The sequence below is a fragment of the Aspergillus lentulus genome (genome assembly GCF_001445615.1).
Source record: "Aspergillus lentulus DNA, contig: Alt04, strain: IFM 54703, whole genome shotgun sequence".
Lineage (NCBI taxonomy): Eukaryota > Fungi > Ascomycota > Eurotiomycetes > Eurotiales > Aspergillaceae > Aspergillus > Aspergillus lentulus.
In genome coordinates, this window is record NW_028322122.1 from 4123696 (window position 1) to 4146313 (window position 22618).

The following is a 22618-nucleotide window of genomic DNA, read 5'->3' on the forward strand; positions in this document are numbered from 1 at the left end:
TCCGATCATGAATGTGGTTTGAGTCGGGATATCCGGGGCCGGAGATATGTTGACCGGTACCTTCAGGTCCGACACCTTTTGCCACAATCCCATCAATCACAGGCCGCATTCACTTGTCCGATTGATAAGGCACATTCAAGGGGCAGTATGTAAAAGCGGGATGTTGTCTAGGGGTTCTGTCGGACCAGCACAGCCTATTCAACTTACCTGAATCTTACCTCCTACCTTATCGACTCATTTTCTCTCGAGTTTCCTGGTAATATCCAAGGGGACGAGCAAAGACAATGGCAATCCACATGCCACCCATTGGCCTGCCCAAGTCGCAACGGGCCATCAAGGTCAGTGTAGATGGTGTGGCCACGACAAGCGAAGGTGGCCTGCCTCAAGTTGGCGACGAAGAAGTGCTAGTCCGTGTGGTCTGCGTGGCCCTCAACCCGGTCGACAGCAAATCGGTCGAAATGTCGCCTACACATGGAGCGACGGTGGGCTGTGATTTCGCCGGAGAGGTCGTGCAGATGGGCAAGGCCGTCTCGACCGTCACATTGGGAGCACGGGTCTGTGGATGCGTCTTCGGTAACAATCCAATGAGGCCTGATAACGGAGCGTTTGCAGAGTACGTCGCGGTCCCCTCGCGGCTGGTGCTGGTGGTTCCACCCACCATGTCATACCAGAGTGCGGCCACGCTCGGTGTTGGTCTTGCGACGGTCGGACTCGCGCTGTATCAGGCGATGAGGTTGAAGTGCACGCCTTCAGCACCGGCGAAGAAAGGATTCCCAGTGCTCGTGTCAGGAGCGGGGACAGCCACAGGCGCGTTGGCCACTCAAATCCTCACGCTGTAAGCAGATGCCCCCGCCCAGCAGAGCCCCAGGCAACACCAACAACTTTAGCTATTCACCCGGTATGAAACCTACCGGTAACCCATGATACTGACATCGATCGTCATCACAGATCTGGTTTGCAGCCCATCGTGACCAGCTCGCCGGGCAGTTTCGACCGGCTGCGTCGTTTGGGGGCCGTGGCGACGTTCGACTATCAGTCTCCCACGTGCGCCAGCGACATTCGCGAATACACAGCCAATGAGTTAGGATGTGCTCTGGATTGCCACGTTGACTCGGGTTCCATGACCATTTGCTACAATGCGATCGGTTCGGATGGTGGCAGATACGTAGCATTGAATCCGTTCCCTCTTCGCCTGCATCGACGACGTAGCGTGCAGCCAGGATGGGTTTTCATGTTCACCCAATTCGATCAAACGATCCCCTGGAAGCGACCTTACTACCGCGATGAAAGACCGCAGGACTACAGGTTTGCCACAGGCTGGTACGAAGAAATGCAAGAATTATTGGAGGCTGGCACACTCGTGCCCAGTCCCTACATCGAACAGACCGGGGGACTTGACGCCATTGTCCGCGGGCTGGAAGCAATGGGCAGGGGTGAAATTCGGGGACGAAAGTGGGTTTATGCCATTGGGAAAGAATAGCATCTACATACATACAAGTAAAATTGGGTGCTCGAGTCGGGCCAACAAGAGACTTTCATGTACCTGGCGAGTCATGTGAGGGAAATGCGAGGTGCCGTTACAGCCGGATTTGGCCCGAAATGAGCGCAACAAAATAATGGGAAAGACGTATCATGTTTATAAACTCTCTTGTATGCGCTCATGTATCTAGGATTGGTGACGGATCCTGCCCTGCAGTCGGCAAGCTCAACCTATGGCCCATAGTCGTCACCAGCGTCAGCTAATGAACATTCCCATCATGTCCCCTCAGGCAGCATCCATTCTGGCAGGGGGCCTGAATCCCACGCAGTATTTAGCAGGTCAAAGCACCCAGTGGGCGACTCCAGGATCGGATCGAGTACCTGATGATCATGCATGCGCGTTTTCAAGGTATTGAAGTTCTCCGACAAACACCTGTGGAAGGCGTCAATAATGGCATCGTCTGTGGGTTGTCCTGCTTGAGCTGCGTCGATTTGTGCTGTCAGCCCGGCAAACAGCATCGACACCTGAATGTCGGGCTGGCCTTGCGATATGCGTCGTGAGATCAATTGTATGTTTTCATCCAAGATCTTGCGAAGTGGTTGTCGATTCATGGCATTGGATATGGGTGTGAGAGCCGACATCTCGTTTTCTAGCATGTCCAAAAGCTCTGCGGAGACGACGAGAATAGCCAAATTCAAGGAGCTGGACATGACGCCCGAGCCGATAATCATGGCACGTACATAATCATCTTCGTCCGGACCCGTTGGATGATCCAGTAAGGAAAGCGCCACTTCCAAGCTGACCTTCCGCGAGAAGTATAGCGTTGGATCCGTACTAGCCTTGAGTGCAAATGGAACGTGTAACGCTAGCAGGTAGCGATACATAAACATGTTTAAAAGCCGCACCGGGAATTTCTGTGATTGTGCCTTGTTGTTGCCAACATTGAGTCGTGCCTGCGTTGATCTACAGTGAGCGCTTAATCGCGAGCTCAGCTGTAGAAGTCGCTGGTAAGGGATCTCACGCCGAGGGCAATTCACCATCCTTGCAATCTCGAGGCGCACCGGGAAGGACTCCATGAGAAATATCTGAATGGATGTGTGACTTAGGTCATCTAGCGGCTTTGACGTCGGCTCTGTCTCCGTATTTTGATCGAAACTTTCGTCCGGTACATTCAGAGGAAGCTCAAAGTCGACGCCATCCATCGGAATCAGTGGCACTGCCCCGACCTCGATGCTGAACTGCAGCGAGATCTCAAGCACAGTGGCCCATAGCCGTCTACGAAGCTCCTGCTCGTAGAAACTCATCTGTGGCAACATCTTCGGACTTATATGTAGGCCGATCCGCATCGCTGCCCGCATCAGACTTTCCACCGACAAGCCGACCAAATCAGCACCCGAGTGGTAAGGACTGACAAGCCGGGCAATCATGAGAAGGCATAAGTTCTGCACACCAGTGAGTCCGGTCCAGCGGTCCCCACCATTGGACAACAATCTGGACTCTGCAGCATGGATCCAGACCGACTCGTTACAGCTGTCTCTCAGCTTGGGCGAGAATAACGCCCCAATCGATATCACTAGGAGTAATTGAAGCTGGAAGTCCTCCGAGGAGGCCAGTGGTCTCTCCCAGAAACCTTGGCATTCGTGAAGAAACAATGGAACGTGTAACACGCGTAACACTGACTCGAAGGTCCGCAAATATGCTTGAATAAGTTGATCGGTGATGGCTTGAGGAGGAATCAGATCTTTCAGATTGGTGACCAGCAGTTGCGGGATCGAATTTTGTGATCGTCTTGTTTCCGCCAGTTCCCTGCATTGCCTGTACAGATTTCCTCCGGGCTCTTGCTCGACAGCACGCTGTAATGTATGAACTTTACGAAACTGTTCCACACCATGGGTCAGTAATGTATGCGTTGACTCTTGGGCACGGCTTTCGCTTACGTGAACAGCGCTGTTTATCCAGTGGCTTGGTCCAAAGAAGCGAGAATCCAAAAATATGCCGCGGATCGGAAGGAATCCTGAGCCGTCCTCACTTGATGAGCTGCCATTTGAGCAAATACCCTTATGCGTGATCTCGGTAGGTGTTGATACTGCCGAGTCGGGTCTTGGGGGTTCAAAGCCGGTTCGAAAGACTGGGCTCACGCCTTCGGATGACGGCACATCTTCACTGTAGGTATGCGAGTCCTCCTTCTCTCGTCTTGAGAATTGGTGGATATGTTCAGCATTGGTCCGTTTGCGCTTCAAATGACGTTGCACAGAGCATTCGTCGTCGTCGATCTGTATGTAGACGCAGTACTCGGACTTGGAGCGGACACATTGGTTGCAGGGGACTTCGCGGTTGCACCTATCTTTTAGTCAGCATTGACACTTCGATCGCCTGGTATGCGTGGAAACCTGGGATGAGCAACCTAATCTTTTTTCGTCGACAAGGCTCACATGCCAAGGTTGGGCGTCGGCGACGGCTGGACGTGGCTGAGGTTTCGTGTGCAATAGTCATCACTGAGGCGAAATTGTCGTGATGTGGACATTGTGCCTCACGGCTTGTGCCAACGGCCAAGAGATATATGTCTCATAACGCATCCTTCGACATCATTACACCAAGGTCTTTAGCCTCACAGCGGGAAACCGTCAGCAGCTCACGAAATACAACGTGGTTTTGGCAATGGGACCATGCATGTGCTTCCTCATTGCAACGAATAGCGTATGGAAACGCAGAATGGATCCGCGACGGCGCCCGTTGTCGCGGCAGTACGGCCCCCAAACGGCATGACGGGCCGACGACTAAGGAACTCTTCTCGCATCCCCGGAAGCGCACCAGACCATTCCATCATCCAATGAGGACACGCTAGGAGGTTATCCTAACGTTGGTTCGGATTGGTATAAATACATAACTCGCAGCCGAATATAGCAACCGCTACCCTTGTGGACCAATGCAGCAAAGCAAGCATGTCGAGACGACTAGTGCCACCGCTAGAAAACAAGGATACAGATAAGTGCTTATAAGTCTATGGAAACGCTGTCAGCAACTAGCGTAATGTAATTCCTAACCGAGCAGGACACACCCGGTCGGCCGAGTTCGGTAGAAAATGTCGACAGACAAAAAGGAGGTTTTCAATTCCCAGAGTTTCTCATTCCACTCCCCTCGGTGCGGGATATGATTATATAATTTCGACCGCTTGAACTCACTAACAAGTTAATCATAGTTAGGTAACTATTCACTATCTTATTCTTATTGATAACTTGAGAGAATCCGCAAGATCGTGTTCATGTCACGCGTGTGCCGATGTATGTTCCTCTTCTTCATTAGATGTTGTAATTGCAGCAGGCTGCTGCGCTCAGTGCCCTTGCCTAGGCATCAAGCTTTTGTGAGGGGATTCCAACCAGAAACTCTACCCCTCAGCCACACCAAAAAGATTGTCGCGACCATGAAGTTCACGCCGCTGAACAAGGCCGCAAAGAGGAAAGAGCCTCCATCTGTCTCTGCAATTGCACCAGCAATCGGAGGGCTCGTAAGGGTACCAATGCCTGCGATAGCAAGAGCCAACCCGATTCGAAACCCGATCTCCTGAGGTGGGTAGAGAGTCATCACAAGGGGCGGTGTCAAGCCAATGGTGGTGCCAGATCCGATACCAAACAAAGCGGCGAAGACAATGTTGGCCGCGTTACTGCGACCAGGCAACCACAAGGCCAGAGTGATGATACCAGTGAAAAGGAGCATGATGATAAGCACATTGAAACGGCCGTACTTGTCGGCAAGGCCATTGGGAATCGTACGTCCAAAAAAGCTCGCTCCGTTCATGATGGGAATCAGATTGTAGGCCATAGTCATTGACATTCCGTTATGCATAGCGGACAGGACAAGGTAGTCGAAAGGGACAAACAATCCCCCTAAACCCTGGTTAGCGGTGGTGCGATGAAACATAATGATAGGCGGCTCACAGTAAAGGAAAAAGCAGAACGTCAACAAGATCAAGAAGTTGAATTCTGTGAAAGGCCGAAGGTAGTTCGCAAGGTTGAACGCCTTGCGAGTGTGAGGCAAGTTGGAGGAGATGGTGAGCATGGCAATAGCCCAGAGCCCAAGGATCAAGAAAGCGCAGATTCGCATCGTCCATGCAAAGCCGACCTCCGAAAGGAGGCTGTTGACCATGAGGGGAAAGATTACACCACCCAGACTCGAGCCTGCAACGGTCAATCCTCCGGCCAAAGCGCGGCGCCTTCTGAAGTAAGTCATAGGCTGTGAAGCTTGTCAGAAAATGCGCGATAAGTTCCAAGAGTGATCACACAAACCGAAGTCATTGCTGGCGTGAAAATGAGCGATGTGCCGATTCCTGAGCAAACCGACTGTGCCAAGTAGAATTGGTAGTATTTGCTGGACACGCTGGTCATCATGAGGCCAAACACATGCATCAATCCACCGATACCGATCGGCAATCGTGGTCCATAGTTGTCAAATAGATATCCAGACAACGGTGACATGAACAGCATGAAGAAAACTAGATTGGAATGAGCTTGTGATTTCACGGCCGGTTGGGGAAGAAGGCTCTCACATTCGGACGAAGTGATCCAGGACACCTCCGAGCTGCTATAGGTCTTCAACTGGTTGGTCTGATATTCAGCTTGGAACAAAGCAATGCAATTGACCCATCCAAATGAGATGAAAAGACCCAAGGAGCCTCCGAGTAGCGATAGGAAGGCTTTTGTGCCTCCTTCGGGTGCTGCTGGTGGGCCAGATGCTTGAGGCTTGGGCTCCGCTGGACTCGATGGACTTGAAGAGGTTGGACTGCCCTTCTCGAGCTCAGCGCTGCGGTCGTCGTGCATAGCTGCTGTGGGGTGCTTGATAGGGCGCGCAAAAGATAGTTGTGCTTGTGACGTCGATTGGAATAACAAGTCCGATTCTAAAGAATATGGCCAGTGCTATATACCTCTGCGACGAGGCCAAGTTCTGCGTATGAAAGGAGGTCGGACACACATGCTGTCACTAGCAATGCCCGACGTCGAGTAAAAGATCGGACGTCCGATGCTGTTCGTTGGTGATGTACGCAAAGGCGCTGCTGCACACCCGAGGCCGAGTCCGCGGCCGAGCTATTCAAAAGGAAAGCCGACCCCGATCGGCCTCGGAGCTCCGGACTCGGCTTGGATGTTTTTACCTATATACATTGGTCGTCCACCTGCGAGGTTTTAAGGAATCATTCAACAACAAATCATGGACTATCCAACTCGCCGATCCAGTCGATTTCATGCCAGACAAGTCTTTGCTCGAGCCAACTTTCCGTTGCGAGCATACGGACCCAGAAGAGGGATGGCGCTTCTCAAGATCGGTCTGTTCGGCACTGTTGGCTACTTCGTAGCGAAGAAGCTTCTTCAGTAAGTCGGTACTCCCAAGACACTATGGTCAAGTCCAGAATTACCAACTGACGTCTATCAGAAACTCGAATGAGCCACGTCAAAATCCTCAACAATGTGCATCGTGCGGACATGAGCGGCAGCAAGCATCTAGGCAGCAACCGACGAACGTTCCACGGACGCCATACCATTAGCATTTTGCAGTCAACAGCCATGATGCCAGTCAGCCTCGACAATCAGCTCTTTCCTAGGTTCAGTAGTCAACAGGCATACTTCGACGGCTCGGGCGGTGGTGACGGAAGCAATGGATACAAGACGTTGTCGACTTACCCAAGATTCTCCAAGGCAAATTGGGACTGTTAGGTACCGTTCAAAACCTATTATTCTAGCCCTTTCTTTTCATAGAAGATAGAGGAAGAGAGAGTACTCTAATGACTATTTTTATCTTACCTCCTGACGAAGATATTCAACTTTGAAGATCGTCGTCCTTATAGTTCGAAATAGCGTATATCTACATGGTCGAAAACTCCCAGACAGGTTAGTGTTGTAGTCGAAAATTCTTAGATTAGACTCTATATAGGGAATACAGGGTAAATAGTGATTTCCATTTCTCTGGATTCTTTGGCCTATTCTGAGTATGATGGTACTCCTCTACTCTTTTGTGTCAGGATGAGGAATCGATGTACTGGTTGAACACCCCCGAGGGTTCGTCTTGGTGTTACTCCCGAGTCTGACCCGAATACCACACTCGTACCGGGGAATTGGCTAAAAATGGTCTTAGTGATATTTGACCACTGAGCATGTTGACCTTCCCCCAGCTAGAGCCGCAATATCCGGAACCTATCCATGTCACTTGGGGGGAAAAAAGAAAAAACATGGTTCCTCAAGCTATCTTCCCTCGAGGTAGTATCCAAACGTGCGTCCTCTCACGCTAGTAATGGTTTGTATTGCTAGATGCCTTCGGCTAAGACTAGTGAGCCGTTCCGCTTTGCCAACAAAGATGTTGGTCAATCCACTTTTCAATGCCCACCACCCGATCCTTCTAGGCAAGCCTACTCCGTACTCCGAGACTATCCGCCCAGCAAACAGTCTACTCCCATCTAATCTGATCTGCGTCTTAAACATTGATGTCCAGGACCTAGCCTCTGTGGCATGGTGCAGTGCATGAGAACAGGATGGCTGGTAGCTGCCATCTAGCCTTCCACTTGGGTCTAGCCCAGCATCATAGTAGTACCAGTGGAGACAGTTGGCACAAGGGTATTGAATTACATTACACAAGGCTGCCTACCAACAGGTGAACAAAATGGCTCACATCAGCTTGCGTAAGTCCTTGTCCTTATCTCTGATTCATTTGGAGAGCATATTGTGTGATGGTTGCTACTGTTCTACCGTAGTGGGCTGGGACCCCACTCAGCCTTGTTATTAACTAATTAGAAAGGAAAGTGATACTAACATCTATCTGTTGAGCCTCTTAGCTACTATTTCCTCCTTCTTTCTGTCCTTCACTGGCTCCTTTATTTACCATATTCTGATAATGCTCTCCTTGTGTGAACGTAACCCTAATCCAGCCAGGGCTACAAGTGGTCACCCTCTCTTCTTTGTCTATGATGGTGGAGACACCATCGTTAACTACTTTAGGAATGGCTAAGTAGTGGCAAGGCAGACTGGAGGAGAAGGCTTGATTGTACATCACATTCATTTACTCTATTATACCACGCGGGCTCATTCTGCTTGGGGGCTGGTTGCTGGGTAGCCTGCCCCTGTTAGAGATTACGCAATCCTGTCTATCGAAATTTAGCCCGTTCCAGCCAGAGGTTAAGGAGTGGTCCTGATTGACGGCCGGAGGAATAGCCTCAACATCAAGACCAAATCACCAAGCAGGCGGTTGGCTAGCAGATCCCTGCAGTTCGCTGTAATGCATCAATACAGCTAGGATACCTTAACCATCCCCATCCCATGCCAGCCAGTGAAGAGAGCCATTCAAAAGCTGTCTGTTGGCAAGCGGCTAATAAGCCTGTGATTGTGGGTCTGTATAGACTATAGACACCGGCCCGTTGACGATTCAGCCCCCGAACGAAGATCCCCGAATAACTCCGAACTCGAAACTCGGATTATGAAAAAATCCCGTCTACTCGAGACTGATGGCGCTGAAAGCTAATAGTTGATACTCCCTGAATACTTCTCTATCTCCACGGTCCTGAACACCTGCCATCTGCACTCAGTGAGTATAAATCACTACTGTCTATCTCTTGTATATGTGAATAGATCTTACAACTTCTCGGGTTGTAGTGGTTGATACTATAAACAATCCATATTCTATGTTACATCCTACTAGAAAGACATTATCAGGCTCGCAAGGATATTTATAGGCTATCTGATTGACCCAGGTCCAGCGGCCAATACTGTCTTGCCACGTTTGAGTTGCTCCGTGCTATGAAACGATCCGAGGAGAATAGCCGGTGGGGCCTCGACCCCCCTGGTGAAACATTATTGGCCTATCGGCGTTTGCCTGGCACTGTCAGGGCGGCACTCTCCCCTCAGCCGCATAGGTAGATCTGCTATAGATCATAATTGGCCTCCACTCTGTCGGGCTGTCGCATTGAGCTCTAATTGGCTCGCTTGGCTCTCTGACGGCATGGCAGGTGCGGCACGTAATTCTTGTTTCTTGCGCTACCTTACTGCTGCTTCTCTACTGTAGATCATCTTACAGACAGACCTATTTGAGGTGCTTAGAAAGCCATTTCCTGAATTCTACCAAAGGCTGCTGGATTAGAGATCTAAGAGCATTTGACTGTTGAAATTCATGATACGCAGCTGCTTGAGAACAGAGGAAAGCCTATCTAGGAGGTGGTGTACAATTCTTTATATTGCCTTATGTATAGTACTGGGGCAATGTCTGAGGGCAAATCCATGCTATGGGCGCTAAATTTAGACTATATATCATGATCACATAGCTTCCAGCTATACAACCGCTGCCCAGTCTAATCTTCCGACGCAAAGAAGAGGGTTACAGTATGAGTGTTGCTTCCTTACCACTATGTGAACTACCCCCAACACTGCCATGATTGCCATCGCTAACCAATAATCCCACGTATCTCATCCAGCTCATGGTCCTCTTCCTTCAAGTAGCGGCGGTCGTAATCGAGCAGCCACCGTTCTTCACCATCAGGGCATAAAGACAGACCAAAAGTGTATTTGTGGCTCCTTTGCATGAGATAATCCCGCTGCTCGCTGTCCGTCATCCGCGACATTCCCCGGAAGTCAGGCGCAATCCTGCTCCGTGCGACCCTCGGAATCAGCAACGGATTTCGGAATACGCGACGGAGGGCGAATACGAGGACCAGCACTGAGATGTCCATGGACAAGAAGACGATGACGATGACCATCCACGAAATTGAGGCATCATGCCCCAGAGCTTCGTGATGATGGTTCCATCCACCGCGGGGCTATCAGGGGAGCGGTAACGGTCGAAGTAGCGAGTGTAAGCTAGCTACTGAAGATTGCCCTGTATGTGGACTGGGTGGCACGGATGAGGGACTCCGGCTCGAAGGAGTCCAAGGTCGGGTTCGATGGTTCGTATGCAAAGGCCGTCAGGAGCCCCGGCCAGTCGTACTGGTAAAAGGACGAGTCGCGGTGTGCAGGGAACTTCTGTCCGATGCTGGCTAATGCCCGGTTGAAATGTGCGAGGCTCTCAGACGCATTGCGCAACATTTGCACGCGTGGGTCAGTCGTAGCAGCTGCATGCTTGTAGGAAGCGATTGTTTCAAAGACCTCTCTTGACAAATCCTTCGTACTTAGATTATGACCTTCAAGATTACCAGGTGAGACTCAGTCTATTTCTCCATCTACTTGCTGCCACAAGCCTCAGTTACAGAAGCCAGCAATGTCAGGCCGTATCCCTATGTGTAGTCCTGGCGGTGGCGATGTGCCTTCAACCGAGATGCGAAAAGCAAGGCTGCCAACATTGCCTGGTGACTGCCATCATTGCCTGGTCATGCTGTTGGCGGCGTAGCGGAAAGAACAACACAGCCAAACTCCCGTCTGACATGAGCAGCTAAAATCAGTTTTTGCTCAACATGCTTAAGGACGAATGGTAAGAGGCTGGATCTTTGGCTTATTCACTAGTCCTCTCCGTCTGGTCATCTGCGTCATTTGCATCTCTCACCAAAAGGCTAAGAATTAGAGCACCTTTGTTCAGGTGCCCACATCTCTGAACACAATCCGGACTCTGAGTTTGGGGATTATTCTGGCTGAACGTGCTGGGAAGTACATAGTGGCGCATAACATCATTCAGAGGAAGACAGGGACGGCAGATACTCCTAGTTTGCGCCCAAGCTATACTTCGGTTTGAGCTCAGGAAATGCGATGTACTCCATCCAAATTGTTCCTACGACTGATTGTAGGCGTTGGATGTGGAGGCGACGGAGCTCCACAGTCGGTTCCTGCATGCCAGTAAAACCGTGGCCACAAGCTATGGTTTCAACTGCAAGCTCGCTGATTTCCTCGGCATCCCGATTTTGTCAGGCCATAAATGGTGCGAAATGCATGGGCAATGTTTCAACGGCAAGAAGGGTTTGCGAGCTTGTTCTTTCGGGATAAAGTGGTTCTTGTGGCTCGTCTGGCCGGCCGTCGTTGTTCATGCTTCCTGTGAGCCTCCCAACCGGTCCTACTCTGCTGAATATGTGATAGCTCACAAAAACTGCGGTTTGGCTACAGACGCAGGAGAGGATACTGGACTCAATCTTCGTGCACTATCTGACGCCCCTCACGGATATGCCCCATCTGAAGTCGAATGTCCAACCTCCGTTCCCAGTGTACGTAGCGCCGCGAAGCTGTCGCCTAGCGAGCTGAATTGGCTGGGGCTCCGGCGACAGAAGACATTCTAGGTGATGAAAGACTTCTTCGGCCATACCAAAATCAACGATTTCAACGCCGTGTCCTACCTTGATAATATCTCCAGTGACGCCTTGCTTCTGCCTAACATTGGCATCGCTGTCTCCGGAGGAGGTTACCGTGCCCTGATGGATGGTGCTGGTGCCCTCAAGGCCTTTGACGGCCGGCCCGAGAATGCCACTGCTAAGGGACAATTAGGCGGCTTGTTGCAGTCAGCTACATACTTGGCCGGTCTCAGCGGTGGCGGGTGGCTGTTTGGTTCTGTTTACCTTAATAATTTCACTACAATTTCCTCGCTGCAGACAAATACTTTTGCAACCCCATGGCAGTTTGAGAACTCGATCATCATAAGGGTCCCGATGATGGAGGGCCCCTTCTGACCTCTGCGGCCAGGTACTATGAAGAGATTGTACAAGCCGTGGCGGAGAAGAATGATGCTGGTTATCCCATCACCATCACTGACTTCTGGTAAGTGCCAGACCTCTGCAAGCTGGCACCATGTCGATCTTCATTCAGCAAAGGCTAATTGCTCTCCTTTGTCTTCTTTCTCTGTAGGGGCCCGGCCTTGTCATACCAGCTCATCAATGCACCAGAAGGAGGCATCAACTACACTTGGAGCTCAATCGCAAAAACCGAGAAGTTCCGACAGTGATTCTGAAATGATATAAGATAGTTTCTCACATCTACTGCCACTAGCGTATTCACAGACTTGTCAAGCAAGACGCGAGCCCATCATGATATAGACAACCCTAGAAATCATTAGTCTCTTGAAAATTATTGGGGATCAAGAGAAGAGCCTGTGCCTTACGTAAATTTGCTAGTACTAATAGAATGAATTGCTTGATTAAGTATCTCACAGACCCTAGTATCCCTCTGCTCCAGAGTCGCCAGGGGCTCGTCAGCCGGATTAGGAGATCGGATCTAAGACTGGTATCTGAAGGAAGTTCAGCAACATCCCTGTCTCCATGTGGAGTATAGAATGAGAATGATCAAAACTCAGGAGTAGTTGATAGTGAATAGCCGGCCTACAAACCCTTACAAGGCTGGCGAAGGGGCGGTTAGCGTTAGTTATCGTACATAAATACCTCGCATAGCCGGTGGTCTTCTATTTTGTTTATCTACCATTGATTCCTGGGCGCAGCTGTTCCACACAGCCTACTTTTCCTTTCTTCGAGCGGTGCTAATATATTCTACTGTCAGATGGAAACGAAATGGGTACCAATAAAAAAGCTACTCCGTCGATTTCTCACTCTCCCTCTTCGCCAACACCTTCGCGAACCGTTACTATTCTTCGAAATATCGTACAAAGTCCGCGGACGTAAGTGCGGTCCTATATATTAATGCTCTAAGATATCTGAAGCTAACTTTCCAGCTTACCTTTTATCGCACTGATTACTCCACTCGTGCGATGGTTTTGGGATTACATGGGATGGCGTAATGGAGGAGAGTTGTCCCTATCGCTGAATCACGGACTATTAATACTGTACTTTATTATATCTCAGTATGTTCGCAGGTACGGATGATATATTGGAAGACAATAATTTACTATACTGAATAACAAATTTTCATCTGCCCACCTTGATTATCTATGCCGGAAAGAAACGCCAACATCCTGTGTTTGAGATCCTCCTGACCGAGTCCGCTAAAAGTCGGCGATACAGGGTTCGGTGAGACAATTCGCCCATAGTCTATGTCACATGTCTTCGCTAGGTACCTACTATAGAGTAGAAATCCGCTATATGGAAGGGACCTACTACAGAGTAGGAACTGACTGGATAGTAGGAGCCCAAAAGAGGGTAGGCACCCACTACAGAGCAGAAACTGACCGGGGAGTAGGTACCTATCTCAGAGTAGGACTCCACCTCGGAGTAGGGACCGACTCCAGAGTAGGAACCCACTAGATGGTAGGAATCCACTACCGAATAGAAATCCACTACTGAGTAGGGCAGCGTAGGGACCCACTGGGAACAGGACCGAACAAAGTAAGGATCTACTGAGAGTTGATGCGGCACCAAACAGTATCACACGGGCCGAGTAGACCCATTGCAGAGTAGGGACCGGCCAGAGTGAAGGAACCGTGTGCAGGGAACCAGCATTCTCTATCCTTATAACAATCTATGCTTGCTTCAAGATTCCCTTTATTAAGTCACTTCTTTTTGTTGTCTAGATTAGGCTTACCTCGTGTCTGTAGGATATGCCGTATCACATACAGCGCAGTATTGCTTTGAGGCTGTACTTGTAAATTTTAGATCCTGCTTATCAGTATAGGGAAGGCCCCCTGCAAAGATATGAACACGGGCACATGGTAACTCGAGTATGACTGCGGTGTGGACTGTCGACCATGGCACTACTCCGTACACACAGACCAGCCCTACGCCATGTAGAGCAAAGTGGGTACCCAGGATAGTATTGTAGTTTCGGAGTTTTACGTAAGGTGTCTCGCCGACACCTCCCCTAGAAAGCACTAAGGCCGTACCATTCCTTTTCGTTCGCCTTGGACAGGTACTCCCCAAATATTCCTACCTGCTCTCCAGTCAGTTCCTTCTTTATAGTACGACCATAATTCTCGTCGGTATGAGTCTCTATTCTCGGTTAGCGGGCTGCCTCTCTTCATGTCCTGATTGCATATTGACCCGAATGGACAACCGGAGCAGGACAGTCTAACAGGACCTCCAGAGAACCACAGGGGCGAAGCGGCGGAGGAAGAAGCCACAGACTTGGTGCAGATACTGCACTGCAACGTGCGCGTAGTGAGTTTGAAGATGAACCTGAAGAGGACGGCCCAGGCAGAAGATCGCCATCTCTACCGACGAGGCCTGGCAGCTCATCAAAGATCAATCGGATAACCAGTCATCACTGAACCGTATGAGCGTTTCCGCATGGATTTGTCTATGATTAAGGCAGTCCTCTAATGCTATATCATGAGCTCTCTTAATATTGTTCTTATAGCTGCCACTCTTCACCCAGGATAGATGCTAATTAGCATGTTCTTTCTCTACTGCCTTGAGAGGTCCGGAAATATCAACATAACCAGTCTGGTTAGGTATTGAAGTTGCTTCAGGTTCCCAGGAGGAAGAAATCAAGCGCTTAGATAACTGTGTTGGAAGGATATTAATCTCTATTAGTGGAAGTGTTGATCCAGTAGTGAGGTTGTTGGTGGATTTATTTTTTTTTGAAAGACGCTACGCTCTTCATCATATACTGTATCCAACTCTAGCCCAACATATCCTACAGGGCAAGACTTAATGATCTGTACAGTAATCATTAATCATTGACCCTCTGTATATTTCTGTGTATAGTAGGGAAAAGGCCACTGTCTGACTTTCGCCCTTCTGCTGTCATTCGTCTGTTGGCGGCCAACTAAGTCTCCCTCGCAATCCTGTTGTCGCAGTTAAGAAGCCCAACTATTGCTGAGATCGACGGACCTAGTGGGAAACGCGAATTGCAAAGAAGTGAACCTCCGTAGGACCATTGCCCTGGTTATAGTTGCCGGCCTTGAAGTAGCTATCCGGGTTGTCGAGGTCAAAGGTGTCGAGTTTCTGGAAAGCCTGGCCATTGAGGCTAACGGATAGAATACCCTTCTCGTACCGGATTTCGTAGGTGAATCTCTGGCCTACAGGGACGTGACCGACATTGAATGTCTCCTGTCCGCACGTGCGGCATCGGTTGACACCCATCGTCAGATCACCCTTCGAACTATAGTAAAGCTCGCAAACGGGCTTCGTGGAGACGGAGCCGTCGATGTGGATTTGGCCGACCACAACTCGGTCGTCCTTGATTTGTTTCACGATCAAGTCGCCAAACAGCCGATTCTTAGAAGCAGAAGGACTCCACTTTGAAGGGCTATTCTCACGAAGCTCCGTGCGGCAGTGTTTGCTGTTGGGGGTCGTGACACAGTCAGTGGTGGAGGTAGAGCCTGGGACCTTCATGACGAGGGAGCCATCGTCGGGGCTGGTAAAGAAGTATTCGGACTTGTAACCATTGCAGCCCTTGAGCTCAGAAGCTGAAACCTCGTCCGGCGACCCGGCCTTGCCAGTTGGGAGCTGTAGTTTCCACTTGGATAGATCAAAAGTGCCGCCAGGAGCGCAAGCTGCACCTTGTGCCATGGCCATGGGTGAAAAGTGGGCAAGTGCCAAGAGAGCGATAGGTATGAGGTTCTTAATCGCCATGGTATTTATTTGAATAATTTACTGAAAGTAGACAAGCAGTAAGGATGGATCTCAGAGAATTGTTAGAAGAGGACAACTGGTGAGTGTAGTACTTGATGGAATTCCTTCTCGAAAGGCAGAGTGAGTTATTTTGAGGCTTTAAATATTAATGCATAGGCCAGCATATCTCTATCCTCGAGACTCGTCCCATCAGTTTCAGGGTCCTATTGTCGACATCATGCGATACTACTTTAATTAAAGGAGCTTTCCTGGCGCAGCACCATTCTGGAAGGGATCATCGTTCCTCAGCGGCTCTGGAACCCGACACGGGAGATATGTGACAGGTGGGACAATACCTCGCAGACGGATTTTCTCTTTTACGTCAATAAGAAAGAGCGTACGGATCTGATTACTTTGTGACACAACTCAAAACATAAATAATCAGCAATGTTCTTGCCCGCAAGGTATATTTTCCACCAACTGAGACAATCTGAATCAACGAAGCTTCTGCTAGCCGCGCATAAGAATAATATTGGCTCGGGAGTACCGACGATCTTTGGACTAGCGGCAATTGAATCACTTAGCCAAGTCTAACGTTACATTTGGGTCGATTGGTCGTATGAGTAGGTATGATAGCTCCTGCGCCATATCTGGGCATCAACCCGTGCGAAAGGGTCATGGCTCTCTGTCCACCAAGTTTCCGGCAGAGGAGTTGCCCTTTCCGGTAAGCACTTCTTCCCCCGCTTCTCCACGGTCCAGATCCCCGGTTTCTCCGCACATGCCGGCAGCCACAGTAGCCTCTAATAATAGCCCTATGTGCCGATGCAGATCCGGCACCTCAATTGCCATTTCGCCTGTCTTCCTCTGCCCTGATCGAGGATGAGCGCAACAGCCTTTGATTATTTCTAGTTGTAGTTTCTCTGGCGTAATTCAAGTAGTGGAAAAAATGTACCATTTCCATCGTCAGTCAGTCTATCCTCTTCCACCAACCATATGCATGTACACAGCGAGCTGGAAAAGGATATAAAGCTATATTTATAGAGCGCCATACGCAAGATTGACTCCAATGGAAACCAACTCATCAATTCTTCAGATACACTTGTTGACTCGTCTACTCCGTGCCATTCTTTAAGATGAAGGTCCTTTTGATCTCCTGTCTCAATCTCTTCATACCACTCTCTAGCTCCCTCAGTCTTCCCAATGGCCACGGTCGTCACGACATCATCCCACAGACTGTTGTGATCGACGGCACCCGCCTCGTCGAGAATAAACTGCGCTTCCGAGCTGGTGACGCGTCACTCAAACCAGCTCTTGGTCATCTCATCGCTGAAGCTGATAGCTGGCTGAGCCAGGGCCCGTGGACTGTGACCTCCAAAACGCAGGTACCACCAAACGGCACGATCCACGACTACGCATCCCAAGCACCGTACTGGTGGCCCAGCAATACCACTGACGGCTGTCCCTACGTAGACCGGGATGGCGAGCGCAACCCCGAAGTTGAAAAATACCCCGACCACAGTGGACGTGATTCGATGTTTAGATCCAGCTATATACTGTCCCTCGCATGGTACTATACAGGTCAGGCCAAATACGCCAAACATGCCTCGCTTATCCTGCAAACCTGGTTCATCGACCCTGCTACGGCCATGACGCCTAACCTGCGCCACGCGCAGATTATCCCTTGCCGCAATGACGGCCGCTCAATCGGCATTATCGACTTCAGCATGGAGTACACCAACGTCCTGGATGCAGCTGCCATTCTGGCCTCGACCAATGCTCCAGGCTGGACAAGAGCAAACCAGCGAGCGTTCATGGACTGGAACCGTCAGTTCCTCGACTGGCTAGTCAACTCGCCCTTCGGCAAAGAAGAGGCAGGCCAAGAGAATAACCATGGGACTTTCGCAAACATGCAGATTGCGGCTCTCGCGCTCTTCACCGGGAACACCTCTCTCTCGAAAAAGACATCCCAAGGAGCAAAGTCTCTCATCGACATCCAGATTCGGCCTAACGGCTCCCAACCGATGGAACTCGCGAGGACACGCAGCTGGCACTACTCCAATTTCAACCTTGGGGCACACCTGCGCTTCGCGCTTGTCGCCAAGAAGGTCGGCGTAGACCTGTTCGGTTATAAGGGGCCCGATGGACAGAGTCTGTTTGGAGCGACGAATTTCCTGTTGAAGGCGGCTGTAGAAGGGAAGAGCGCATGGGAATTCGAGGAATTAGAGTTTAAGCCTTACGCGGCAACTGATAATGTACACGCAGCAGCTGATGGAGGAGACAGTAAAGCCAAGGCGGTTGTGCCTCAACTCCCGCCGCCGCCAACTGGCGATATTTACGTGCTCAGACCGGCTGCCGAGCAGTTGGATAATATTGCTGGCTAGATCACCATGAAAATTTGAACAGGCATCTAGTGATTTTGGTTGGACTCGAGAAGCTCCTGGAACGAATTCGTGGGGCCTTTATGTCACTTGAGGGATATTAACTAGCGAGCTCGTAGCTGTCGGGTCCATAATATATCCGTGTTAGTAATTGAACTGATTAAAAGGCACACCCCGCAAGATCTGGCATTTTAAGCATTGGTAGTGAAAAAGGGGCACACCAATCTAACCAGATACACTCTCTCCCTTCCGGGCCAAGCTTTCTCTTGCCCCTGCTTTAGTGGTCTGATCTGGTAGGTTCGGCATCCGAGCCGAAGACTCGGACTCCGCGGACTGCGGTTGAAGATGAGGTCCAAGTTCAATAAACCAGTTTAGTTATTTAAACAACCCACAGATATTGTTGATATTGTTTTGACAGAAGTCGTACGATCAATTGGAGTACTTGCAATAGGCCCCAGTCTTTTTCCAACATTGCACTAGCTTGAGATGCTGCATAACCGGTTGAATATGACAAACATGATTCCGCATAATTATTATCCGCCAACTATTCGTCTGCCGCATTATGCAGCCAACGAGACTTCGGTCTTGTCGTTGATTGCTCAATTTGGCTTCCTCTGGGTCGCTGTACTCGGCATAGCCTTTATTGTCATTCAGCGAGTGCGACCTGCTGTCAGTCGAACAGATCAACTCTCTTTTATATGGATGTGCTTAAGTATGCTACCCTAATTGAATAGATATTGAAGCGGTGCTGACGAATATGGGAACAAAAAGCGGGATTCATTCATCTATTCTTTGAAGCATACTTTGTTATCCATCATGAGTCCCTGGCCGGCGCCCAGGACTTGTTCGGCCAGTTATGGAAGGAATACTCCCTCTCTGACTCGCGTTATTTGACCTCAGACGCATTCCTCGTCTCGATGGAGGCAGTCACGGCGGTATGTCTGAGATCACCAAAGTCAGCCAGCTCACACTAAGTTGCCCATAGTTCTGCTGGGGACCCCTCGCGTTCTTCATCGCATATTGCATCGCAGTCCATCATCCCCTCCGTCATGCCCTCCAGCTCATTATGTCAGCCGGACAGGTCTACGGGGATGTTCTTTACTACGCCACGAGCTTGTTTGATCTCTATTTCCATGGAGTAACGTTCTGTCGGCCGGAGGGCTATTACTTTTGGTTCTATTACTTTTTCATGAACTTCATTTGGATTGCAATAGGCTCCTGTTCGTCAACCCTGGACTGTGTCCCCGCAGTATCTTGTCGGTTACTGATGCTTCACAGATCATGTGTACAAAAGTGTTGTGGAGATCACTCGTGCTTTCCGAAGGCTTGGAGAGCTTGATCAGAGGCAGAAAGTGAAATAATGCATCCGGATGAGCAAGAACTTTTGATTGTTAGTCACTTGCCATATCGATATGAATGGCTATTTGACGAAAGGTGCACAACTCTAGCTCTCGCTGAGTTATTTTGGACTAATTAGATCTGTCATAGGGTGGTATAAAGTAGCCTGCACGCCGCTTATACATATATACACATATGCATGACGCAGCCAACATTTTGAGTTTAAGGACTGATTGCAGCCTATATCTAAGCACTCTGGTTTATCCTAACAAAAAAATCGTCCTCATTGATGACTTTATTTGCGCGCAAAATCTGCGAAATCAGTGGTTCTCAGTTTGCCATCGACAGTAGATGGACCTATGCGAGGCATGCGTGTCAAGCAAACCTCGCCATTGAATTCGAGTGTGAGGAGCTGAAATAAAGAATGTCTCGCGTTGAGTGCAAGTTGACTCGAGTATTCTCTCGTTGAAAATCCGGAACAGTAATACAAATATGGGACCATAGAACGGACAAGTAGAGGAGCTAGAGATTACAATTTCCACACGTACTGGAACTAAAGTCGCTTCCAAGAGCTTCCTGGCTCAGTTGATCTTTTCGACAGTAGTGTAGCAGGTGATTTATGCATCGAGATCTTGAAGCTGTGCCTTGGCCATGGATCGGGGAGACGAGATGCAGAATAGTTAAGGTGTTTGGTTGTAGTCATCATTGAATGCCCTAAATAAGGGTACGAGTAGATATATGTTTCAGCTAGTGAGTGCTAAAGATGTCTAAGGCCGCTCCCACATCAACCGGTTCTATTGAATATTTGCTCATTCTTTCCAGTCACGCCCGTAAATAGCTGTTGTATGTCTATGGCGATGATATTTTCCTTTTCCCTTTACACAGTTCTGTCTGGACCAAAATGAGCTCAGAATATTCTGGACGAAGTACAAGTCTTGGTATAGAGATCAGACAGGTAGCTGTTCATTCAACAAACAGGTCTCCGTGGCGCAATTGGTTAGCGCGTCTGACTGTTAATCAGGAGGTTGGAAGTTCGAGCCTTCCCGGGGACGAATTTTTTGGTTTTTTTTTTGGCCTCTCCACCGGCCCTCATCCGGCCCCTTTACTTTTATTTCCTCCCTTACCTCTTCCTCTAAAATATTTGAAGAGAAGTTGGAGTCTAGCTTCTATAGTCTGCCAAGACTGTACGTACGATCCTCCGAATTATTGATTAGCCGAGTTTGAGGCTTGGTTAATTTTATGCTCCGGAGAGATAGTGTTCCTTGACCCATTGCACTTCATCGCTGTGCTAACTTACACGATCGGTCGGTCGGGAAAGGAGGGGATGATCTGAAGGGGGGGCGGGGTGGGCGGTCATTGATCAGGATGTTACTCTATATGGGCGTCATGCATGTGATGTCAATGCTACACGCATATATAATACCCGACACGGTCCCTTAGAGAGCCATGTCAAACCATGCACGGAGATATCCGATGTAACAAGATGGCCACTCAGACGACTCAGCTGAACATCCCTCTGACTGCCTCGACCGAATCTCTGGAGCAATATGTTCATCCAGCGGAGACAAAGCAGGACAGTGAGTGCTGTCTCATACGAAGATACTTGATTATGCATCTGAATGTATTACAGTCAAGTATGCAGATCTGGTTACAATTGATCTGTCGGAGTTCGATCAGCCACGGGGAAAGGAGAAGCTCGCTGCACAGCTAAAGGACGCGGTCCATGAAGTTGGTAATCTTTCCTTTCCTCAGTGTCTCTTACCCGACTACTGACTTTTCCCCAGGCTTCTTTTACGTGACCAATTTTGGGCTCACCCAAGAACAAGTGGACCGCCAATTCGCCATTGCCAAAGAGTTTTTCTCTCTCCTGGAGGAAGAAAGGCGTAGTTTCCGGGCCCCGCTGGAAGAAGGCATCTATAACGGCTACCGGCCTCTGGGTGCAATTGAAATTCTCCCAGGTCTACGCGATAATATCGAGTTCTACAACATCATGAAGTTCCTCCCGCAGTATGAGCGAACCCACCCCGATGTAGTCCGGCAACACTGGGCGGAGATCGAGAGGTTCCATCGCCATGTGCACGAACACATCGCGTACAGACTATTCCGCCTGCTAGCAATTATCCTGGAGATTCCCGAAGACGAGCTCGAAAAGGGCCACATGTATGATTCAAACTGCGACAGCGGCCTGCGATACATGTGCTACCGTGCGCGCTCCGCGGAGGAAAACGAGAAGTACAAGAGCCTCTATTCACGAGGACACACGGACAACGGCACCATCACCTTTGTCTTCCAGCAGCCTGTGGCGGGGCTACAGGTCAAGAAGTACGATGGCTCGGAGTGGGAGTACCTGCGCATTCCTCCGGGTACGATAGCGGTCAACATTGCTGATTTACTATCCATTCTCTCGAATGGATATCTGAAGAGCGGGGTGCACCGCGTCATTACCCCTCCTGAGGATCAGCAACACTTGGATCGGCTGGGCGTGCTGTACTTTGTCCGTCCAAGTGATCGGCTGACTCTAAGGACGGTGGACAGCCCACTTCTGCGCAGGCTGGGTTATTACAAGGAGGGAATCAACGAGATCAACATCCCTGCGCCTGAGTGGACGAGGGCACGGATCAAGAAGAATTGGACCAGATCCCCGACAGACCCGAATGAGGGGACCTCCATGGCTGGGTTTAGTGTGAAGCATTTCCATGATTGACCTGGCTGGTTTTCAGGTGCTCACTAGAACGAGGGCCAAAGCAATGACTTGATTGGAGACGGAAGTTGCGTAGATTAGCCAACTCCAAGCTATTTCTGTTACCATCTGAATTGGCATTCCATCTCATGCGAGTCCTATGGACTAATGCCCAGAGGCTGGCTGAGTTGGCAGCTCGACTAAGTCGAGGATAAAGTACGGAGTACTGCTGAACGCACATAATACGCCGGGCTCAAGGCGTGTGGAACCCTATAATTAACAGTCATTCGCCCTCTTATCCAGTGTGGACAGAAAGTATACAGTTGAACGAGAACCAGTGGGACGTGGGTCAAGTAGGATCA

The 22618-nt window shown here is 49.7% G+C and overlaps 8 protein-coding genes and 1 non-coding gene across 9 annotated transcripts; 5 read left to right on the top strand and 4 right to left on the bottom strand.

Annotated features, from left to right (window-relative positions):
• Positions 1 to 284: 284 nt before the first annotated feature.
• On the top strand, positions 285 to 1480 carry ALT_2618 (zinc-binding alcohol dehydrogenase family protein; the record flags this gene model as incomplete). The annotated part of the gene is made up of 2 exons (XM_033561192.2): positions 285 to 835; positions 949 to 1480. 2 exons carry the CDS (start codon positions 285 to 287, stop codon positions 1478 to 1480), a joined length of 1083 nt encoding a protein of 360 aa, XP_033417083.2.
• A 275-nt stretch (positions 1481 to 1755) lies between these two features.
• On the bottom strand, positions 1756 to 4004 carry ALT_2619 (fungal specific transcription factor domain-containing protein; the record flags this gene model as incomplete). The annotated part of the gene is made up of 3 exons (XM_033561191.2): positions 1756 to 3357; positions 3418 to 3820; positions 3913 to 4004. 3 exons carry the CDS (start codon positions 4002 to 4004, stop codon positions 1756 to 1758), a joined length of 2097 nt encoding a protein of 698 aa, XP_033417082.1.
• An 827-nt stretch (positions 4005 to 4831) lies between these two features.
• Positions 4832 to 6294, bottom strand: ALT_2620 (MCT family MFS transporter; the record flags this gene model as incomplete). The annotated part of the gene is made up of 4 exons (XM_033561190.2): positions 4832 to 5364; positions 5416 to 5710; positions 5764 to 5969; positions 6024 to 6294. 4 exons carry the CDS (start codon positions 6292 to 6294, stop codon positions 4832 to 4834), a joined length of 1305 nt encoding a protein of 434 aa, XP_033417081.1.
• Positions 6295 to 9893: 3599 nt separating this feature from the next.
• On the bottom strand, positions 9894 to 10530 carry ALT_2621 (uncharacterized protein; the record flags this gene model as incomplete). Its single annotated transcript, XM_089599384.1, has 2 exons — positions 9894 to 10234; positions 10314 to 10530. The coding sequence occupies 2 exons, from the start codon at positions 10528 to 10530 to the stop codon at positions 9894 to 9896; spliced, it is 558 nt and encodes a 185-aa protein (XP_089456530.1).
• A 1178-nt stretch (positions 10531 to 11708) lies between these two features.
• On the top strand, positions 11709 to 12364 carry ALT_2622 (lysophospholipase; the record flags this gene model as incomplete). Its single annotated transcript, XM_089599385.1, has 3 exons — positions 11709 to 12040; positions 12106 to 12180; positions 12268 to 12364. The coding sequence occupies 3 exons, from the start codon at positions 11709 to 11711 to the stop codon at positions 12362 to 12364; spliced, it is 504 nt and encodes a 167-aa protein (XP_089456531.1).
• A 2773-nt stretch (positions 12365 to 15137) lies between these two features.
• Positions 15138 to 15881, bottom strand: ALT_2623 (polysaccharide lyase family 7 protein; the record flags this gene model as incomplete). The annotated part of the gene is made up of 1 exon (XM_033561186.1): positions 15138 to 15881. One exon carries the CDS (start codon positions 15879 to 15881, stop codon positions 15138 to 15140), a length of 744 nt encoding a protein of 247 aa, XP_033417077.1.
• A 1112-nt stretch (positions 15882 to 16993) lies between these two features.
• On the top strand, positions 16994 to 18241 carry ALT_2624 (alginate lyase family protein; the record flags this gene model as incomplete). Its single annotated transcript, XM_033561185.1, has 1 exon — positions 16994 to 18241. The coding sequence occupies one exon, from the start codon at positions 16994 to 16996 to the stop codon at positions 18239 to 18241; it is 1248 nt and encodes a 415-aa protein (XP_033417076.1).
• A 2313-nt stretch (positions 18242 to 20554) lies between these two features.
• ALT_t062 lies at positions 20555 to 20628 on the top strand. Its single transcript has one exon. It is a non-coding gene; the product is annotated as a tRNA-Asn (tRNA).
• Positions 20629 to 21059: 431 nt separating this feature from the next.
• On the top strand, positions 21060 to 22280 carry ALT_2625 (uncharacterized protein; the record flags this gene model as incomplete). Its single annotated transcript, XM_033561183.1, has 3 exons — positions 21060 to 21153; positions 21207 to 21308; positions 21361 to 22280. 3 exons carry the CDS (start codon positions 21060 to 21062, stop codon positions 22278 to 22280), a joined length of 1116 nt encoding a protein of 371 aa, XP_033417074.1.
• Positions 22281 to 22618: the final 338 nt, after the last annotated feature.